Raw genomic sequence first — 20,194 nt, 5'->3', positions numbered from 1 at the left:
GTCCAAAACTCTCAGCTCCACTGCTTTGTAGCTGCATTAAACTGGGCAAGAAATTCAATCTCTCTGAGCCTTAGTTACCTCATTTCTAAAAGAAGGATTAAAAAAAATCCTATCGAAGCTGGGTATGGTGGCACATGCTTGTAATCTCAGTACTTGGGAGGCTGAGACAGGAGAAACACAGGTTCACAGCCAGCCTTAGCTACTTAGTGAGGCCCTGTTTATTTTAAAGAATAAAACAGGGCTGGAGGTGTAGCTTGGAGGTGGAATTCCCCTGGGTTCAATCCCTAGTACATCATTAAGACTGGTTAGAAAGAAAAAGAAAGAAAGAAAGAGGATTAACTCACCAAGTAGTGTATACATGTCCCTATCACTCTCAATTATATAATTATGTGAAATTACAATGCAACAATAAAAATATTAAAAAGAAAAAAAACGATAAAAAGGCATAAGTGAAAAAAAAAAAACTCATGTAAGCGGCCCTAGCAGAGTGTAGTTATTCAATAAATACAATAAATACTCACAAGTTATCCAATAAATACCTTCATCGCTCATGCCCATTCTGTTGCATCTTTTCAACAGTCTGAACAGGTCCTATTTCCTTTCTCAAGTCTGAGTTCCATACTGTTTCCTGGAAAATTCCTCCACTCCCTGGGGAGAAGGGTAGCCTCCATCCTCACTGCCTGCCTGCCTCACCCCTCACAAATCTCAGCTTTAAATACGATTTCCAGCCAGGCGCGGTGGCGCACACTTGTAATCCCCGCGCTTGGGAGGCTGAGACAAGAGGGTCACTGTTCACTGGTAGCCTCAGCTACTTAGTGAGGCCCTTTGCAACTCAGTGAGACCTGTTTCAAAATAAAAAATAGGGCTGGGGGTGCAGCTTGGAGGTAGTATGGCCCTGGGTTCTATCCCCAGTACTGCTAAATAAATAAATAAATAAATAAAATAGGGTTGGGAGGTATAGCTTGGAGGTAGAATGCCCTGGGTCAATTCCCAGTACGGGGGGGGGGGGCATTGAATTGAATGTTTCCCTCCTAAAGGAAGGAGTGACCGACCACCTGCAATATAGCCACAATACTTTGTTTAGAAGATAAAATATGTTCAGAAATCAGAAAATCCATGGTATAGTCAATGCTTCCCCCTTCCCACTGCTGTGGTATTAAGAATTGAACCCAGATGTCCTCTACCACTGAGCTACTGGCCCCGCCCTTTTATTTTTATTTATTTTGAAACTGACTCTAAACTAAGTTGCCAAGGCTGGCCTCAAACAAGGAATCCTCTTGCTCCAGCCTCCCAAGTATTAGGATTACAGGTGTGCGCCATCATACCCAGCTAAATCAGTACTGTGTGTGTGTGTGTGTGTGTGTGTGTGTGTGTGTGTGTGTATGTGTGTGTGTGTGGTTCTGGAGATGGAACCCAGGAGTATTCTACCTGCAGGCTACATCCCCAACCCCAATTTTTTATCCTTTTTTTTTTTTGGTGTGTGGTACTGGGGTTCCTGGAAGCCCTTCTACCTCCAGGCTACACTCCCAGATCTATTTTATACTTTTTATTTGGAAACAGGGTCTCTTAAATCAGCGCGGCTGACTTCGAACCTGCGCGATCCTCCTGTCTCCGCCTCCCAAGCGTGGGGATTACAAGCGTGCGCCACCATGCCCGGCCTTATCCTTTATTTTGAAACAGGGTCTCACTTAGTTTCAGAACCTGTGATCTTCCTGTCTCAGCCTTCCAAGTACTGGGATTACAAGATTGTGGTACCATGCCATGGTTTTTTTTTTTTTTTTTTTTTTTTTAGTGGTACTAGTGATTGAATCCAGGGGCACTCTACCTCCAAGCTACATCTCCAACCCTATTTTATTTTTATTTTGAAACAGGGTCTCCCTAAGTAAATGAGTCTCACTACAAGCTAAAGCTATCCTTGAACCTATGATCCTCCCATCTCTGCTTGCCAAGTACTGGGATCACTGGCATGCACCATCATACCTACCAAGTCAGTGCATTAAGATCAAAGTACTTAAGCCGGGTGTGGTGGCGCACACTTGTAATCCCAGCATTTGAGAGACTGAGACCAGAGGATGGCGGTTCGCAGACAGCCTCAGCTACTTAATGAGGCCTTCACAACTCAGTGAGACCCTGTTTCAAAATAAAGAATAAAAACTTGGGCAGGGGGTGTAGCTCGGAGGTCAAATGCCTCTGGGTTCCATCCCCAGACCTGCAGAAAAAAAAAAAAAAAATCAAAGTATTGATGTGGTCTTAAAGCTCACTGAGCAGAAAAAGACACAATGGCTCATGAATGAAGCCAAGAAGCTGAGGCAGGAGAGTGCAGGTTCATGGCCAGCAACTTTGTGAGACCTTGTCTCAAAATAAAAAAATATAAGAGGTGGGATGTAGCTCAGTGGTAGAGTGCTTCTGGGTTCAATTCCCAATTTAAAAAAAAAAGCCTCACTGAGTAGGACTAGACTTTTCTAAAGCACACATTGAGTCTTTCCTGAGCAGGTTACAAAGACCTCAAATCTCAAAGCATTCAGCTTGTCTATCAAACCAACACCCCTCCCAGGGAATTGAGCAGTCCAATTCCCCAGCTGGTTTTATTCATACTAGAAACTTTAACTCCGTTCTAGGCCTTACAAAATGAGAGCTGTGTCCACACAAAGCCACAACAACCAGCCAATTCACTAAATCCAATAAAATAAGCCAATTCACTAGGGGGGACACAAACTGTCAAACTGGTTACTTGGTGCCTTATAGACCAAACAATGCGTGATTGAATTGGTTAGCTTTTCAATAGGTTGTCTTGTCATGTGGCAGCTACAGTGAGAGAAAGATTTTCTTTATCATTTTGTTTTGTCTTTTTCTTACACAAAAATAAGAACACATCAGATAGAAGGGTAAACAGCCAATAATGTCTTCTCTTTAAATCATGGTCAAACACACCAAATACAGCAATTTGAAAGAGCCCCAAAGCACATTTATGGAGCAAGTCTTCTCAGCTTGTTTTTCTGGCTTTAAAATAAGAGCCGCTGATCCCAATCTCGCCTTTGCAAACGCATGGCACTGGGAGACAGAGACCATGTGCAGCACCAACGCTTTAGACAAAGCTCTATTCACTACCCGCTGAAGAGCAACGGCAGAGTTTCAATTTCATTCAGCTGAGTGCGGAAGGCTCCCACTGAGGGTGGGTTGCTGAATGGTCCCGCTGGGAAAAGGACCCAAAAGGAGAGTTCAGCTTTACAGTCTGCACTTTCATTAGGAGAGATGAAAGCGTGTCTCTCATTCTGACTTCAGTTTTACAGTGAAGAACTAATCCAGCAAATTAGCCAAGAGTGCTTTTTCTTTCTCCCCATCACATTGGTACCCAGAGCATAGCTTCTCTTTGTTAGGGCAGTTGCCAGGGAAAGCACTGAGAAAGCAGCTAAGTAACATAAGGGTTAAAACTTACACAAGAGGGAAGGAAGGTATTGGTCAGTTAGACCACACCAGTTTTCTCCTTTCTGAGCATAAAATGCTATTTCACTTCTGCCAATATTTTAGTCAACTCCCTCATCCAGGTCTAGTTACACAATAACAGCAACTAAGGTTAATCCAGTCTGCACTATGCCCACCTTCCTCCTCCCTACTCTGTGGAGCGTGGAGAGGTGACCACATGCTCAAAGTCCAAGTGAGGAAGTGGCAGAGTCGGGATTTGACCATTGGCCCCCTAACCCCTACATTCTCAGCTACTCATCACTAAACTTCACCCTACCTGAATCCCAACCCTCAGAAGGGCACTCTGCTCACACAGCCTTCCCATCTGCAGTAGCTGTGTAGCTCTTGTCCCAGCTGCGTGCAAAGGACAGGGCAAGAAGGGGCCAGGCCATTTCTCCAGCAGGGTTTGGCATGTAGTTGGGACTGAGATGTTTTCCATGACCAACTGAAATCGGAACGCCTGGCTTTCCCCTTCACTTCAAATACATGTTGTACTGCTTTGTCATGCCAATAAAAATCAAAGGCCAAATCCCCCCCAGAGGGGCTCATTTGGCATTCTCTGCCTTGATGGTATCTTGCTTTTCCAGTAAAACAAGTGTCAATGTGCATTAACGGCACCAATTTTAATAAAAGGTTTGCTCCACTGGCAAAGGCTTTCCTCCTCTACACTGGAATGACAACGCAACCACCTCCTTCCAATGCACCACTGTCCAAGGAAGGAAGACAGTTTCACCTTCTACTCACTCTTTCCAAAGGACACTCCTAAACTGACTTCTGGCATGCAACTGGTCTTGGGTCAGAGGAGTCATTTTTATGACTTGAAGAGGTGTGGCCCACATAACTGAAGACAGGCAGTACGTCTCAGGTCTATTCATGCTGACTGGCAGGCCCAGTGTGAGGCAGTCCTAGGCGAAGGAGCCTGGTCTCCAGTGGGAACACATATATCTGAGGCTCCAAAACCAGCTGTTCCTGCTCAGCCTACACCACAGTTCCAGCTCTGGAAAGCATGGCTTATTTCAGGAATACATTTTAAAAGGATCATTTGCAGTAAGTATTAGAAATGTTGCCAAAAGTTAAAAAAAATTTATGAAATTCAGTATGCTATTATGCTACTTTCCTAATTCCCAGGTGTGCAAACACCCCCACATATTAGAACACTGTCAGCATTCAGATAGGCTGTTCTGGCAACAGTATTCACTAGGAGAGGAGGAGGAAGACAAGAAAGCCAAAATGTTCAAAATGTTTGGATTCCAACATCGTTAAACCAGGAAGCTTTGGGAAAATATTGGGAGCCAGGTTTTTGGCTTCCTAAGTAAGGACTGCTTTTCATAGGTCTGCCTCCCACCATAAAATCCTAAACTGGGCATGGTGTCCCATGCTTGTAAACCCAGAATTTGGGAGGCTAAGACACAAGGATTGCGGTTGGAGGACAGCCTCAGCTACTTAGTGAGGCCCTTTGCAACTCAGTGAGATCTTGTTTCAAAATAAAGAATAAAAAATAGGGCTGGGGTGAGCTCGGAGGTAGAATGCCATCTCCAGAACTGCAAGAAGAAAAAAAAAAAAGAAAAAGAAAAAGAAAAGAAAGAAAAGAAAAAAGCCAACAACAGAAGAATGTTTTGATACTTAACAACAATTAGCAGAGTTGGGGAAGGGCTGAACACAAAGGATACTGCCTACCCTTTCTGACACTGCAGATAAGAAAGCTCTGGAATATCCTGGCCTTAGTGACTGAAGTGTAATCTGCAATTATGAGGGAACACAAAGCGGATGTAAGGCAACAGCACCAGGCTCCTTCATCCCTGAGGGCTCTAAGGGCTGCTGAGCTGGCCTCCATGTTACGTGTCACAACAGAATTGTCAGCTCTCCAGACAGCAAGAAATCCGGATCCTTCTGATTTTGTATAACAATGTAAGTTTCAAACAACTTTTCTTTCCAAAGGTCCCTGTAATACCTTCAGACAAGCGAACTTGTTCTTTGCTGTTTCATAGGAGGTAGAGGAACAAAAGCTTTGGATACAGAGAAACCTTCATGTTATTGTAATGATGGTCAAGGGGTTTTGTATTTGTGTTGTTGTCTCTCACCAAAATGTCTATCTCTGAAAAAAAAAAAAAAAAAAAAACTTTTCTACATCAAAGCCCAAGCCCAAAAAGACAGGACATCACTTACAGAGAGATCTCTGTGCTACCATGCCCAGTTTCAAGATTCTTTTTTTCATGTATATGAAAATCTTTCACCAATTTGTGTGTGTTAATAATCATCCAAGCTGAGCATGGGGCACACACCTATAATCCCAGTACTTGGGATGCTACTACTTAGTGAGAATTTTAATTTCAAAAGAAAAAAAATTTTTTTTCTTAAAGGGTTGAAGGTATAGCTCGGAGGTATACCTTTGGGTTCAATCACTATTACCACACAAACAAATAAACAAATAAACACCCAATCTTTTTTTCTTTTTTTTTTGCGGGTCTGGGGATGGAACCCAAGGGCATTCAACCTCCAAGCTAAAGCCCCTGCCCTATTTTTTATTCTTTATTTTAAAACAGGATCTCACTAAGTTGCCGAGGACCTCACTAAGTAGTTGAGGGTGTCCACGAACCATGATCCTCCAGTTTCATCCTCCTGAATACTGGGATTACAATGGCACACCACCACACCCAGTTTAAACATCCAATTTCTCATTAATTTGAAATACAGCAACCTTTGTGGAACAGCAAGGGAAATAAGCACTGAAGAGATGTATGGATTACAGGTGAATTTAGCAGTAAGAAACTAAGCATGCAATTTTGTATTCTGGTGTTGAAGGAAAGGCCAAATGTATTATCTATCACTGGCTTGGCCACTTGTCAGGATGCTGACAAGTGATGCTGGCAAGTTCTGATCTATCTGCTCATTTTGGTAACTGACTATTGTTTTAGTCAATGACAACTTGAGCTATATAACCAAGATTCTAAGTATTTGAAAGCTGCTAGTAGACACTAACTTCTTATTGGAGGCTTGAAAAGCCCCTATACATTGTAATCCCAGCATTCGGGAGGCTGAGACTGGAGGATCACGGTTCGTGGACAGCCTCAGCTATTTAGTGAGGCCCTCTGCAACTTAGTGAGACCCTGTTTCAAAATAAAAGAATAAAAAAATAGGGCAGGGGGTGTAGTTCGGAAGTCAAATGCTTCTGGGTTCCATCCCCAGTACCACACACACACACACACACACACACACACACACACACATTAAAAGGCCTTATACACACAACACACACACACAGCAATTTTATTGTGTGAATATGTGTATGTGTTTTACCATAATGTCATTTTATCCCTGAAAAGTCATCATCATCAAGCAGCTTTCACTGAGACACTACACAAACCATTCCTATAATTTATCTTAAATTGGTGTCTTTACCTTAGTGTTTCTCCTCAGACTGCGGAGAATATTCCTCCTCCTTGGGTCTTCATCTGTTTCGTATGGAATGACAGCATTGTCCCCTTTATATCCCTGGGAGGCCTGATCCTCCTCTTTCTTCCGGATAGGCCCCAACTCATCATCACTTCCCACACTGAAACTGGTTCGGTAACTAGCAAACCGCCCCAGTCGGGTACATCTTGTCCTGTATAGCACTGGCTTGCTCACAATAGACACTTTGCGGCCTCGCTCTAGAGAGCTGGTGTCCATTTCACTATCGGAACCATTGCCGCTGCCATTAGATTGAGCTTTGTTGATATTCCGAATGGTGATGATCTTGCCTTGGGTACTGTCATGGGGCACAGAGTATATGTTTTCTTCTTCATTCCTTGGCTTGACCACAGCATCCATTGGTTCAGCATAGTCAGAAGGATCGAACCCATCCTGCGGTAGCCAGGGGCTAGAAGACACAGACTTCCTCTGTCCATCCCTATGGCCTTGTTCTAAATAAGACAGATCTCCCTTCGTAATTTCAAAATGGACAGGAGGCTTTGGTTTGACTGGAGGAGGTACTTTGTTGTTCAGTTTACTCTCAAAATTGCTCATAATGAAAGACAGTCCGTCATTACCCTCCAGTTCCATAGAGAGCTTGGAATGGTCTTTGGACAGAGAGGGTAGTGATGTGTCTTCTCGAAACAGGCTATAAGACGGAGGCTCAATATCCTCTTCTGAATCCTGTAGGTTTGAGTTGCAGAGTGGCGATCCTGCCCGCGGGGAGTTAAACACCTCCTCAGTGGTGCTGCAGGCCTCGGCAGCATTATCATACATATGAGTGGCCTCAATTATGTTCTTTTTTTCCACCACATCTTTAAAAAATGGGTGAAAGATCTCAAGTTTATGCTGAGGTTGGCTACAGGGGATGCTTGTGAACCTCCCGTCAATCTCTTGAGCAATCTCTTCCCCCTCTGTCAGCTGTTCCCGACTTAGGTCATTATCCAGGACATCAGCAGCACCATCAGTAAGTGCTACAAGCTGGATGGGAATGATATCCTGCACTTCACAAAGAAAGGCACACAACATAGCCAAGGAGGCCTTACGTTTGGCTGAATAAAAAACAATGTACCCATGAACCAACCGGCTCTTTCTGATGCTAAACGAGGAATGGTATGAAAGAATAGACAGTTCAATGCGCTTCTTGTGTAATCCGATTGGAAGTTCAAGTAAAACAGAGTTGTTGCTTCCACAATGGGAAGACTTACAGGTTTGAGACTGAAGGACAGGAAAGAGTATATCATCTGCACTAAAAGGATCCCCACACATCAGACACATAACAATTCGCAGATCAACATCAGCCAAATCTTTGATGCTAGCAGTAGAACTGACCAGATTTAAGTTACGTTTAGAGTCCAGAAGTCCCTTCAAAACTTGACTGATTTGCTTCTCATTAATGTTGCGTCCATAACCAATGCCAGCAGAAGCGGGGTCAAGAAAGACACACTGGAGTTTGCTAGCAATTTGCTGACCTTGTTGAATTAAGCTATGCAGGGTCTCTCCACTGGTATCTCCTCTTTTGTTAACCAAAATTAACGTCAGGGGGAGGTGGACTAAATGGTTATCCCTCCTGCCCAGTGTGGACTCTCTGCTCTTTTCTATACTCTCTACCACATAGGACAAAGATTCTTTTGAATTGTAAAGGCAAAGACAGCCGTGGGGCTGAAAAGTTGGTGTCTGGAAAGAGTTCACAGGAAGCCTGACATTCCCTTCTATTGGCCTTAGGGAAAGCTCATACATCTTACCATCTATCACATATTTGTCATCATTGGTACAAAGAGCTCGGATCTCATTGGCCAACTCTCGGGCAAGGCCATCTTTGCCCAAGATAACCAAGTTGATTCTATCAATGTTGGGATCAGACAGTGAATTTTTCTGATTCCGGTCAGATGGTCGGATAAACCGAGAACTAATCAAGTGCTCAATCTTAGCATCCACACAAGCTGGGCAGCTGGGGCATGTCTCCTTTGTTGGGTGGTACACAAAATGAATGTGCTTCAGGATGAGGGCATCACGCTCTGCTTGGAGCTTTTGTAATGCTTTAAATCGCTGTTCTTCCCCCAGAACATCCTGAATGACACCCATCTTCTCCTTACTAGGCTTAGCATCCAGCTCCAGCTCATAGAACAATTCTGAATATTCCAAAAGCAATTCCTGAAACTCTTCCTTTGCTTTGTCTATAATTTGCTTTTGGTGTTTGCCATAAATATCCATGTATACAGATTCTTCCAGCCACTGGTAGAAATCTTCATTCATAATAAAACTACGAGCCTCTTCCCAAGGCTTCCCAGGAGTTATGAAAGGAGAGGTCTCTAGGTTTTCCTTAAACGCCCTTCTCATCTCAGCTCTCTTCCTCTCATTTCTCAGCTTCTCTAAATGGGCCTCGTAGAGCTGCTCTGCAGGAACAGTATCCATTAAGTCAAAGGGAATCCGCTCATTTTCCATGTTGTCAATGTGGCTGGTGGCATCCCATGGTGTCTCTTCAAGCACAACAAACCACTTCAAGAATTCTGGTTTGGTCTCTAAGAGTTTTTTGGCTTTTATGCAGCTTAGGTGGTCTATTTCATCTAGATTAGGTATAAGAGCTTCAAAAGCTAATGGCAGGGCTGCCAGGTACAGCTTTCTCCTACGTTCAATATGCTCGTGCTTGAGGCGGTGGATGTGCTGTAGAAAGAGCTTTTTGGCTTTCTGAGTCCCTTCCAGGTAGACATAGTCCTGGTATTCTGGGGAGGCCTGCATCTTTCGGCTGACACTCAGCCAGTTCTCATTGTGGTTTTTCACAATGCGACTCACCAGCCACTCATACTTGTCTTTTGCTGTAGCTATCTGCTGACTCTGCTGCTTGAGAGCTTCAAAATAGGGAATGATTTTTGTCTTTCCCCGACTTTTATCAATGAGTTGCACTAAGGTGCTGAAAGCCAAGTCTACGTTGACATTGGATCTCGCTGAGGTCTCTACAACCTGGAGGTTCTTTTTGCTTAAGGCAAAAGTATGTGCATCTCTTATGTACCGCTCAACACCCTCATCACACTTAGTCAGGACCACCACTATGGGCTTTTTTGTTTTTGCAAGCTGATTATAGAGATTGGAGACAAACTTGAGTTGGTCATCAAAATTCCTATTCATGCCCCTGCTAACATCAATACCAAGAAGAAAACCATCAACCAGCAGTTTTCCATCTGGCATTTGCTTCTGCTCAAAGTCCTGTTCCAGCCCCAGCTGGTCAGTGCAAAAGTACATGAGTTTTTCAGCTGATGCCAGTTTGGTTGCAGCAGCTCTCTTGATGTAGGGCTGCAGGGCCGTGCTTCGATGGGGCTGAAAAGTCTGATCATCAATAAATTCAGTCTGCTCCACAATATGCATCTTACATTCCACACAATCCTCCAGGGAGCGGCTAACTTCTCCCCAGTAGAGAAAGTGGTCATTATTAACCACTCGCCCACCAAAGTCACTGGTGCTGAGGACAGAGGTATGGTCCAAGTGAAACTCATCAGCACTCGGGCGCACAAAGCGGTTGCACAGACAAGACTTCCCAATGCCACACTGGCCTTTCTCCTTCTCCGTCCCAGACAATCCCACCACACTGATGTTGTAGGTGGGAATGCGGACATCTTGCTTTCTTGCCATCATCATCGTCGACACATCCTGCCACAATCAGCCAGTTCCGAGATCAGATTAATGGTTTCCAGTGGAGTAGAGGCTTCTTGCCATTACCAGTAAAGGCTGGCTGCCCAAGCAGCTCAAGTGTCACGTCCCATAGTGCTGGTCTACCACTATGTCAGTTTTCACCAATTCTCATCGCCAAATGGCCAACATTTCTTCCTATATGAAGGCGAAAAAAAGAAAAAGAAAATCCATCAGCATCATCTCGGAACCCACTTTTAATCACTAAACTATTACAATCTTTGTGTGTATGGGTAGGGGGGTTTATTGGGAATTGAACCCAGAAACATTCTATCTATCTATGAGCTATATCCCCAGCCCTATTTTATTTTTCATTTTGAAACAGTCCCAGTCGAGCATGGTAGCACACACTTGTAAACCCAGTACTTGGGAGGAAGGCTGAGACAGGAGAATCACAGGTTCTGGCCAGCCTCAGAACTTAATGAGAACCTCCACAGATTAGAAATAAGAGTGAGCTTTCACTGCCACCCTCCAGTAATTTGCCAAAATGAGGAACACAAAGGGGAAGAAGAAAGGAACATAATACATATTTTCTAGGCCTTTTAGAAAACATGAAGTTGTCCCTTTGGCTACATATATGCAAATCTACAAAAAGGGTGATACTAAAGACATTAAGGAAATGAGTACTGTTAAAAAAAAAAAAAAAAAGCCTCAAGTTGGGCATGGTGGTGCAGGCTTGTAATCCCAGCATTTGGGAGGCTGAGACAGGGGATCTAGGTTCCTGGCCATCCTCAGCTACATAGTGAGGCCCTTTGCAACTCAGTGAGATCCTGTTTCGAAATAAAGAATAAAAAATAGGGCTGGGGTATAGCTTGGAGGGTAGACTGCCCCTGGGTTCCATCCCCAGTACTACAGAAAGAAAGAAAGAAAGAAAGAAAGAAAGAAAGAAAGAAAGAAAGAAAGAAAGAAAGAAAGAAAGAAAGAAAGAAAGAAAAAGAAAAGCCTCACAAATGTTACCATGGTCAAACTGGAAGGGTCTATAATGTTACCCAGCATGTTGTCGGCATTGTTGTAAAGCAATCAAGGGCAAGATTCTAAGAGAATTAATGTGCGTATTGAGCATATTAAGCACTCTAAGTGTCAAGACAGCTTCCTGAAGTGGCTAAAGAAAAACGGTAAGAATAAGAAAGCCAAAGAAAAGGCACCTGGGTTCAGCTGAATGTCAGTCTGCTCAACCCAAAGAAACACACTTTATGAGAACCAACAGCAAGGAGCCTAAGCTGCTGGAACCTATTCCCTATGAATTCATGGCATAATAGGTGTAAAATAAATAAAGACCCCTGGGCTATAAAAATAAATGAATAAGTAAAGAAAGAAAAAGTAAAAAGAATAAAGAAAGAAAAAATTAATGAGTGATTGAGTGAAAAGTAGGGATGGAGGTATACCTTGGAGGTAGAATGGCCAGGATTCAATCTCCAGTACCACAAAAAGTAAATAAATAAAACAAAATAAAAAACAAAGAAAGAGAGTCTCCCTAAGTTGCAGAGGGCATAAGTTTCTGAGACTGGCTGTGAACCTGTGACCCTCCTGTCTCAGCCTCTCAAATACTGGTATTACAGGGATGTGCCACCATGCCTGGTGCACGTGCTCGTGCACATGCCCCCCCCCCAATATATTTTTTTGACAGTACTGGGGATGGGACCTAGGGGCATTGTATCTCTGAGCTACATCCCAGCCCTATTTTTTAGTCTTTTGAAATTTTTGAACAGGGTCTCACTGAGTTGCAAAGGGCCTCCTTAAGTAGCTGAGGCCGTCTTCGAATGGCGATCCTCCGGTCTCAGCCTCCCAAATGTTGGGATTACAAGTGTGTGCCACCATGCCCAGCTGGCTATAATCATTTTCAAAACTCAATAAATGAGCTTGGAGTGGTGGCACACACTTGTAACTGCAGTACTTGGTTGGCTGAAACAGGAGGATCATAGGTTTGCAGCCAGCTTCAGCTACTTAGGCCCACAGCAACTTAGCAAGACCCTATTTCAAGATAGGGCTGAGGGTATAGTTCAGAAGTAGAATGTCCCGAGGCTCAACCCCCAGTGTAACACACAAAAAATTAAAAAAATATTTACTAAATACCTACTGTGCCAAGCCTCCTGCCAGGTGAAGATATGAGCAAATAAAACTAACATGTGCTCTCAAAGATGTACAATCTAGCCAGGTATGGTGGCGCATGCTTGTAATCCCAGTATTTGGGAGGTCAAGATTGGAGGATCTCAGGTTTGCAGCCAGCCTGGGCTACTTAGTGAGGTCCTCCTCTGTAATATAGTGAGACTTTGTCTCAAAATAAGGAATTTTTTAAAAGGCCTGGCATGGTGGCACATGCGTGTAATTCCTGCATTTGGGTGGCTAAAGCAGGAGGATCTCAGTTCATGCTCAGCCTCAGCTACTTAGTGAGAGGCTCTCTGCAGCTCAGTTGAGACCTGGTTTCAAAATAAAGAATAAAAAATGGGGCAGGGGCTGTAGCTCAGAGGTCGAATGCCCCTGGGTTTCATCCCCAGACCTGCTTAAAAAAAAAAAGTGGGGTTCTGGGGGTGTAGCTCGGAGGTAGAATATCCCTGGGTTCCATCCCCAGTAACACACACACACACACACACACACACACACACACACACACACACACACGTAAAATCTACACTAATGCAAGAAGATAAAAAGTGTAGTACTAAAAACAAGGGTATGTATGGGCTCTCCTCAGAAAATGGCTAATTCTAGGGCTAGGGCAGGATCCTGTACACACAGGATCAGACAGGAACATATATTGTGCAAGAAGAAATGATGGGGCATCTTACGAGGACAAAGGTGTCCTGTTTTAAAGAGACTCCCACTGACCACCTTCAGGGCAATCTGAAGACTCCATGACAGACCTAAAGGAGCTCTTACAGTTCAGGCTTCAGTAGGGACAAATGTGGCATGCATGGGAAAGACAATAAAATTTGCCCTCCCCATCTTTCACTTCCCTAGGTGATTACTTACATAAACAAAACTATGCTTGTGAATATCTAGAGCATGTTGACACTTATCCTCTGAAATATCTGAATAGAAAAGGTCCTACTAAATAAAGTGCTTCTGCACACTACTCTGTATTATAGGTATACAATTTTATTTCAATCCACGAGGACAAATATGTTTATGAGTGCCTCTGATAGGCCTGCTGAAGGTTTTATTTATTTATTTTTTGATGAAGGTTTAAAGACCTCAAGAATGTTTACATAAGGAAGTCCTTCTCAAAAGGGCCTCAAGATCTCAATGCCACACCCTGACCAATCCCGAAATCCAACATGGCAACAGCCCTACTGAAGTGACTGCTGCACGCAGCTGCAAATCATCCCTTTTTGTGACTATTGGTAGACTATAAAGTGAGTCTACCAGTCTACTCCTTCCAAGAAACTCAAAGGGAAAAAAAGATAATAATACTGGCTCAATTTTGAAATAAACTAAAATGCACTATCCATTCAATACCATGTGTGTGTGTGTGTATGTGTGTGTGTGTGTGTGTGTGTGTGTAACAGCATGATAGTCTCAGTTATCTGAAGGATGCTAAAGAAAAGAAAGCAACAGTCAACAATAAAGAATGGAGCAACTGGTATTTTTCAAAACAGAATTAGACTAACAACTAAAAAAGCTCCCCTCCATAACAATTAGCTGGAACGGAAGTGGTTAATTTTTAGACACCTAGTAACTTTCCACTTGTTGGAAACTTAATAAGTTCCTTGGTCTAAGTACACACATCTTAGCTTTGATGTCTGGATAATGCAGTTTTACTAGTTCCTCAATTGGACTGAATTACACGGTAAACAAAGACTGTAATAAATCTAAAAACATCTCAAATACTTGGTGTAAAGGAAATAACTTTAAGTGCCTGGGCACACACACTTTTTTAAGAGGTGGGTAAAAATAAAAAATTAGCTGAATCACTAAATTTAATGATCTGAAAGCCATAGAGAAAGAAAACAGGGCATGTCCAGGACTTCACAATGTCTTCAGAGTTTAAATCTAGTAGGAAATTGTATTCTTAGTAGGCAACTAAGATAATCAGTTAAACCTGAATATATATCCTAATAATTCTCTAATATTAATCCTTTTAAAACTGAAGAGTTAAAAACCAAGCATGGCAGCCAGGCATGGTGGTACATGCTTATAATCCCAGTACTTGGGAGGCTGAGACAGAAGGATGGCACAGGTTCAAAGCCAGCCCCAGCTACTTAGTGAGGCTCTCAGCAACTTAGTGAGACCCTGTTTCAAAATAAAATATTAAAAATAGGTCAGGGGTGTAGCCTGGAGGTAGAAGCTCCAGGATTCCATCCCCAGGACCACAAAAATAAATTAATCAATAAATACACTAATTAATAGAAAAACCAAGCATAGCGGCCCAGGCTTGTAATACCAGTACTTGGGAGGCTGAGACAGGAAGACTGCATGTTCAAGGCCTGCCTCACCCACTTAGACCCTCTGCAACTTAGTGAGACTCTGTTCCAAAATAAAGAATAAAATGTAGGGCTGGGGATGTAGCTCAGAGGTAGAACACCCCTGGGTTCAAACCTTAGTTCTGGGGAGAAAAAACACAAACATGATGCAAACACCTGCATTCTGTTTAGAACTTGTTACCAGTAGTCCAGAGGTGTTTGTGATTTGTTTAACTAAGACATTGGCTCCCTACCCAAGCACCAGTTGATGGAACGAAGGGGCATTCTACCTCTGAACTACACACCCCGCCTGATTTTATTTTGAAACAGGGCCTCACCAGTTGCTGAAAATGGCCACAAATCTTCCATCCTCCTGTCTCAACCTCCCCAAGTGCCGGGACTATAAGTAATGTGCTACTACACTTGGCTTTATTTATTTATTTATTTTAATTTTTTATTTTTGTGTGGGTCTGGAACCCAGAGACATTCAACCTCCGAGCTACACTCCCTGTCCCCCCCTTTTTGCTTTATTTTGAAACAGGGTCTCACTGAGTTGCAGAGGGTCTCACTAAATAGCTGAGGCTGTCCGTGAACCGTGATCCTCGGGTCTCAGCCTCCCAAATGCTGGGATTACAAGCATGCGCCATCATGCCCGGCTTGGCTTTTTTCTTTTTTTTTCCTTCCTGTCCTGGGGATGGAACCCAGAGGGGCCTTCTACCTCTGGGCTATATTCCCAGACCTATTTTCTATTTTACTTGGAGACAGGGTCTCACTAAGTAGCTGAGGCTGGCTTTGAACCTGTGCGAACTTCCTGTCTCGGCCTCCCAAGTAAAGGGGTTACAAGCATGTGCTACCATGCCCCGCTTTATTCTTTATTTTTGAAACAAGGTCTCACTAAGTTACAGAGAGCCTAAATAGCTGAGGCTGGCCATAAACCTATGATTCTCCAGTCTCAGCCTATGATTCCCCACTCTCAGCTTCCTGAGTCCTGGGATTACAAACATGGGTCATCATGCCTGGTTTGTGTTTTCGTTTTTAACACCTTTACAAAACACCCAGAGTAAGAAGCGGTAGCATTCCCTAAATAGTACATATTTCCAAGGACCCAGAAATGCCACTGATCTCAGGATTATGGACTGCTAAAGTCCTTACTATAAAAAACTCAATCGTGCCAGGTGTGGTGGCGCACGCTTGTAATCCCAGCATTACAGAGGCTGAGACTAGAGGTTCGCGGTTCATGGAAAGCCTCAGCTACTTATTAAGGCCCTTTGCAACTCAGTGAGACCCAGTTTCAAAATAAAGAAGAAAAAAATATGCTGGGGTGCAGCTCAGAGGTAGAATGCCCCTGGGTTCCATTCCCAGTATCGCTAAAAAGAAAACGGTCTAAAGCTCTATCAGAATATATAACACTAGTACACTTCTCCCATCCCAGCAACCTCACCCCACCTCTCCACAGTAGAAATGGTTCCTTGGTTCCATGGCCTAGAATGCCTTAATAAGACACAGATCTTCCACCATTACCCATACCTCAACTTACTATCTCCAACTATGAGAATACTCAACAAATTCTGAAAACAGGATATACAGAACTCTATCAACTAATAGTATGAGAAAATAATTTCAGAAGGAGCTACTAGCAAAGGAAATAAAGAAAATGTTACTACAATTCTTCTTAACCCCAATAGGGGAAAGGAATAGAAATATACATTATATCTGACAATGTGAAAAGTATTTCCTAGCCACACTGGACACAGTGGTGCACGCTTGCAATCCCAGTGCTTGGGAGGCAGAGACAGGAGGATCATGCAGCCTCGAAGCCAGCCTTGCTGGCTTAAGAGACCCTGTTTCCAAATAAAATATAAAAATAGATCTGGGAGTGTAGCCTGGAGGTAGAAGAGTTTCCAGGAACCCCAGTACCACCAATGAATGAATGAATGAATGAATGAATGAATGAATCAAGAAGAATGATTGGAATAGAAAAGTTTCCACAAAACTGGGCCTGGTGGTGCACACTTGTAATCCCAGCATTCAGGAGGCTAAAACTGGAGGATTGTGGTTTGCAGACAGCCTCATCTACTTTGTGAGGCCCTCCACAACTTAATGAAACTATTTCAAAATAAAGAATTAAAAAATAGGGCAAGGGGTTTAACTCAGAGAGAGAATGCTCCTGGGTTCCATCCTCAGACTCACAAAAACAAACAAATAAAAAGCTTCTACAAGAAGGGAATACTAAACTGGATGTGGTGGTATGAATTTGTAATCCCAGCATTTAGGAGGCTGAGATAACAAGGCTCTCTGTTCGAGGACTGCCTCAGTTACTTAGTGAGGCCTTCTGTGAGATCCTGTTTAAAAACAGTAAGAAATAGGGCTGGGGTTTAGCTTGATAGCTTATAGGTAGAATGTCCCTGGGTTCCATTCCCAGTACTGGGGGGGGGGGGGGGAAGAGACGATTTTCCGGCCTATTGAAGCACTAAACTTATTTATTTATTTATTTATTTAATTTATTTTGCAGGGAGGCAAGGGAATACTGGGGACTGAGTTATTTCCCCAGTCCTTATTTATTTTGCTTTTTGTTTCGGTGGTGGTACTGGAGATGGAACCCAGGGGCCTTCTACCTCTGGGCTACACTCCCAGACCTATTTTATATTTTATTTGGAAACAGGGTCCCTTAAACCAGCCTCAGCTGGCTTCAAACCTGTGCGATCCTCCTGTCTCAGCCTCCCAAGCCCGGGGATTATAAGCGTGCGCCACCACGCCTGGTCTTCTTATTTATTTTGGAACAGGGTCTTGCTAAATTGCCCAAGCTGGCCTTAAACTTGGGATCCTTCTACCTCAGCCCCCCCAGTAACTGGAATTATAGGCATGCATCACCACCTGATGAGGATCTTGTAGTTTACCTAAGGAACAACAGTTATACTTAAAAAGTAACTAAAACACAAGATAATGAATGGTACAACACTCATGGGATACGAAGAAAACGGAGAACACTCAGACCTGGAGTGGTCAGGAAAAGTGTGAGAAAAAATTTGAACTGGTACTTAGATGGTCCAGGTATTCTAAAGATGCATGAGGACTAAAATGGGAAAACATTAGACATGTTTTGGGACTGACGGGAAGAGTATTCACACATGGGAAGTAAAAGATGAGAAGTACAATTGGGCTCAGATTATGAACAGATGATATTTTTATCTGCAAGAACAGTATGAAAATCATTTTACCCTATCAACATTACTGTTGGTAATATTCCTACCTCAACTCCTCCCCAACAAATTAATATAGTCTAAGGAGTTAATCATCTCACATAAAAGAAAATTAGATTTGAGTTTCTTTCAAATCCAATGCAAATCAAAATAACATGGGGGGTTGCATGTGGATAACCATGAGAAGAAAAGAGCAAATGACATTTGCTCATAATCGTACTGGTAACTGCTCCCACTAGTAGAGGCTACATACACCTAACTCCCACAGTGTGGGAAGCAGGATTTCCTCACAGCGACGGAACACAGCTGTATCATTCCTAGATTCTAGGCACAGGAACTCTCGCAAATGGGCCATCTATATCTAGAAAACTGATTTAAGTGTTTACCCATCTGATCTTGAAATGTGGAATCTCATGCAACAAGTGAACCATTTTGGAACACAGGATGTGAGCATCCAACTTGCACTACCCTCTGCAAACTGCAAGTACAGCACCCTCCAGGAAGCTCAGCAAACAGAACACACAGCTTCAGAAGATTTAGGACTAGAAACTGTTTTGAAAGTAATTTGACCAGTACCACCAAAAAAAGAAAAAAAAAAGAAATAAAAGAAAAAAGAAAACAATCTGAACTAAAATTAACTTTTTCTTTTTTTCTTCTTTATTCCTTGGGGGGCAGGGGGCTGGGATTGAACTCAGAGGCATTCTACCTCTGGGCTACAACTCCAGCCCTATTTTATTGTCCTGGAATCTGTGATCCTCCTGTCTCAGCCTCCAAGTACTGGGGATTACAGGTGCTCACCACCACACCAGGCTGTAAAACTATTTTATTAACAGCAGCTATGAAAGCAAGGGGTGATGGTACACCTTTGTAATCCCAGAGGCTGAGACAGGAGGATCACAGTTTGTGGGCAGCCTCAGCTACTTAGTGAGTCCCTTTGCAATTCAGTGAGACAGTGTTTCAAAAATTAAAGAATAGGGCCAGGTGTGGTGTGGTGGTACACACTTGTAATCCCAGCATTTGGGAGTCTGAGATGAAGGATCCAGGTTCATGGGCAGCCTCAGCTACTTAGTGAGGCCCTTTGCAACTCAGTGAGATCCTGTTTCAAAATAAAGAATAAAAAATAGGGCTGGGGTATAGCTTGGAGGGTAGACTGCCCCTGGGTTCCATCCCAAGTAATACCAAAAAAATAATAATAATAATTTAAAAATAAAAAAATAGAGCTAGGGGTGTAGCTTGAAGGTAGAATGCCCCTGGGTTCCATCTCTAGTACCTGCGCCCCCCCAAAAAAAGATTAGCTATGAAAGATTCTGACATTCCATTTGCAGTCTTTACAAATGTCCCCCCTTACCGCTCTTGATTTACGTTTCCCCCCTATATCCTGGTACAGGAACTACTGAATCCCAAACAGAAAACCAGAAATAACTGTCCTACACTAAATACAGTAAGCCCATTTTCCTCCCTGACAGAATTGTCATGCTTTGAGGCATACAGAACTCTACAAACCAGTCCTAAAGAACCAACACTTTTAGGCCAAGTTATTCACAGGATAGAATCACAGATTCCGTGATGAATGAGAAGGCTGTTTTTGGCAAAAGTACTTCCTTAAACTTTATCCTCAGCAGTTTTGTTTTTTGTTTTGTTTGAGGTGCTGGGGATGGAACCCAGGGGGATTTTACCCCTGAGCAACATCCCTAGCCCTATTTTTTTATTCTTTATTTTGATACAGGGTCTCACTGAGTTGTAGAGGGCCTAAGTAGCTGAGGCTGGCTTCAAACTGCGATCTTCCTGTCTCAGCCTCCCAAATGCTGGGATTACAAGCATGTGCCACCACGCCCAGCTTTATCCTCAGCAGTGTTCTACCAAGAGACTATACAATCCTAATCAAGTGATCTGACTGAAGTTTAAGGAAAATATAAACAAAAATAAAAACAAAAATAGTTCTAACTGATGCAGGATAATTTATCTGGGTTATATATGACGATACTGTGAAACATACTG

The 20,194-nt window shown here is 43.0% G+C and overlaps 1 protein-coding gene and 1 pseudogene across 2 annotated transcripts in view; one reads left to right on the top strand and one right to left on the bottom strand.

Moving 5' to 3' along the window:
• ARHGAP35 (Rho GTPase activating protein 35) overlaps nucleotides 1-10,545 on the bottom strand; it is a gene marked incomplete at both ends in the record, with an annotated part of 85,251 nt that extends 74,706 nt beyond the window's left edge. Inside the window, one exon of the mRNA XM_080704178.1 lies at nucleotides 6,862-10,545. Within this exon, the coding sequence (XP_080560304.1) occupies nucleotides 6,862-10,545 (3,684 nt within the window). The remainder of the gene's footprint in view (nucleotides 1-6,861) is intronic.
• A 538-nt stretch (nucleotides 10,546-11,083) lies between these two features.
• Nucleotides 11,084-12,191, top strand: LOC308267823 (large ribosomal subunit protein eL21-like; annotated as a pseudogene). The gene is made up of 2 exons: nucleotides 11,084-11,224; nucleotides 11,524-12,191. The product of its transcript is annotated as a large ribosomal subunit protein eL21-like (transcript).
• The last annotated feature ends 8,003 nt before the right edge of the window (nucleotides 12,192-20,194 follow it).

The sequence above is a fragment of the Muscardinus avellanarius genome, assembly GCF_963383645.1.
Source record: "Muscardinus avellanarius genome assembly, chromosome: 10".
NCBI classification, from domain to species: Eukaryota; Metazoa; Chordata; class Mammalia; order Rodentia; family Gliridae; genus Muscardinus; species Muscardinus avellanarius.
Note: the sequence above shows the minus strand (reverse complement) of the source record. Positions and strands in the feature narration are given on the sequence as shown.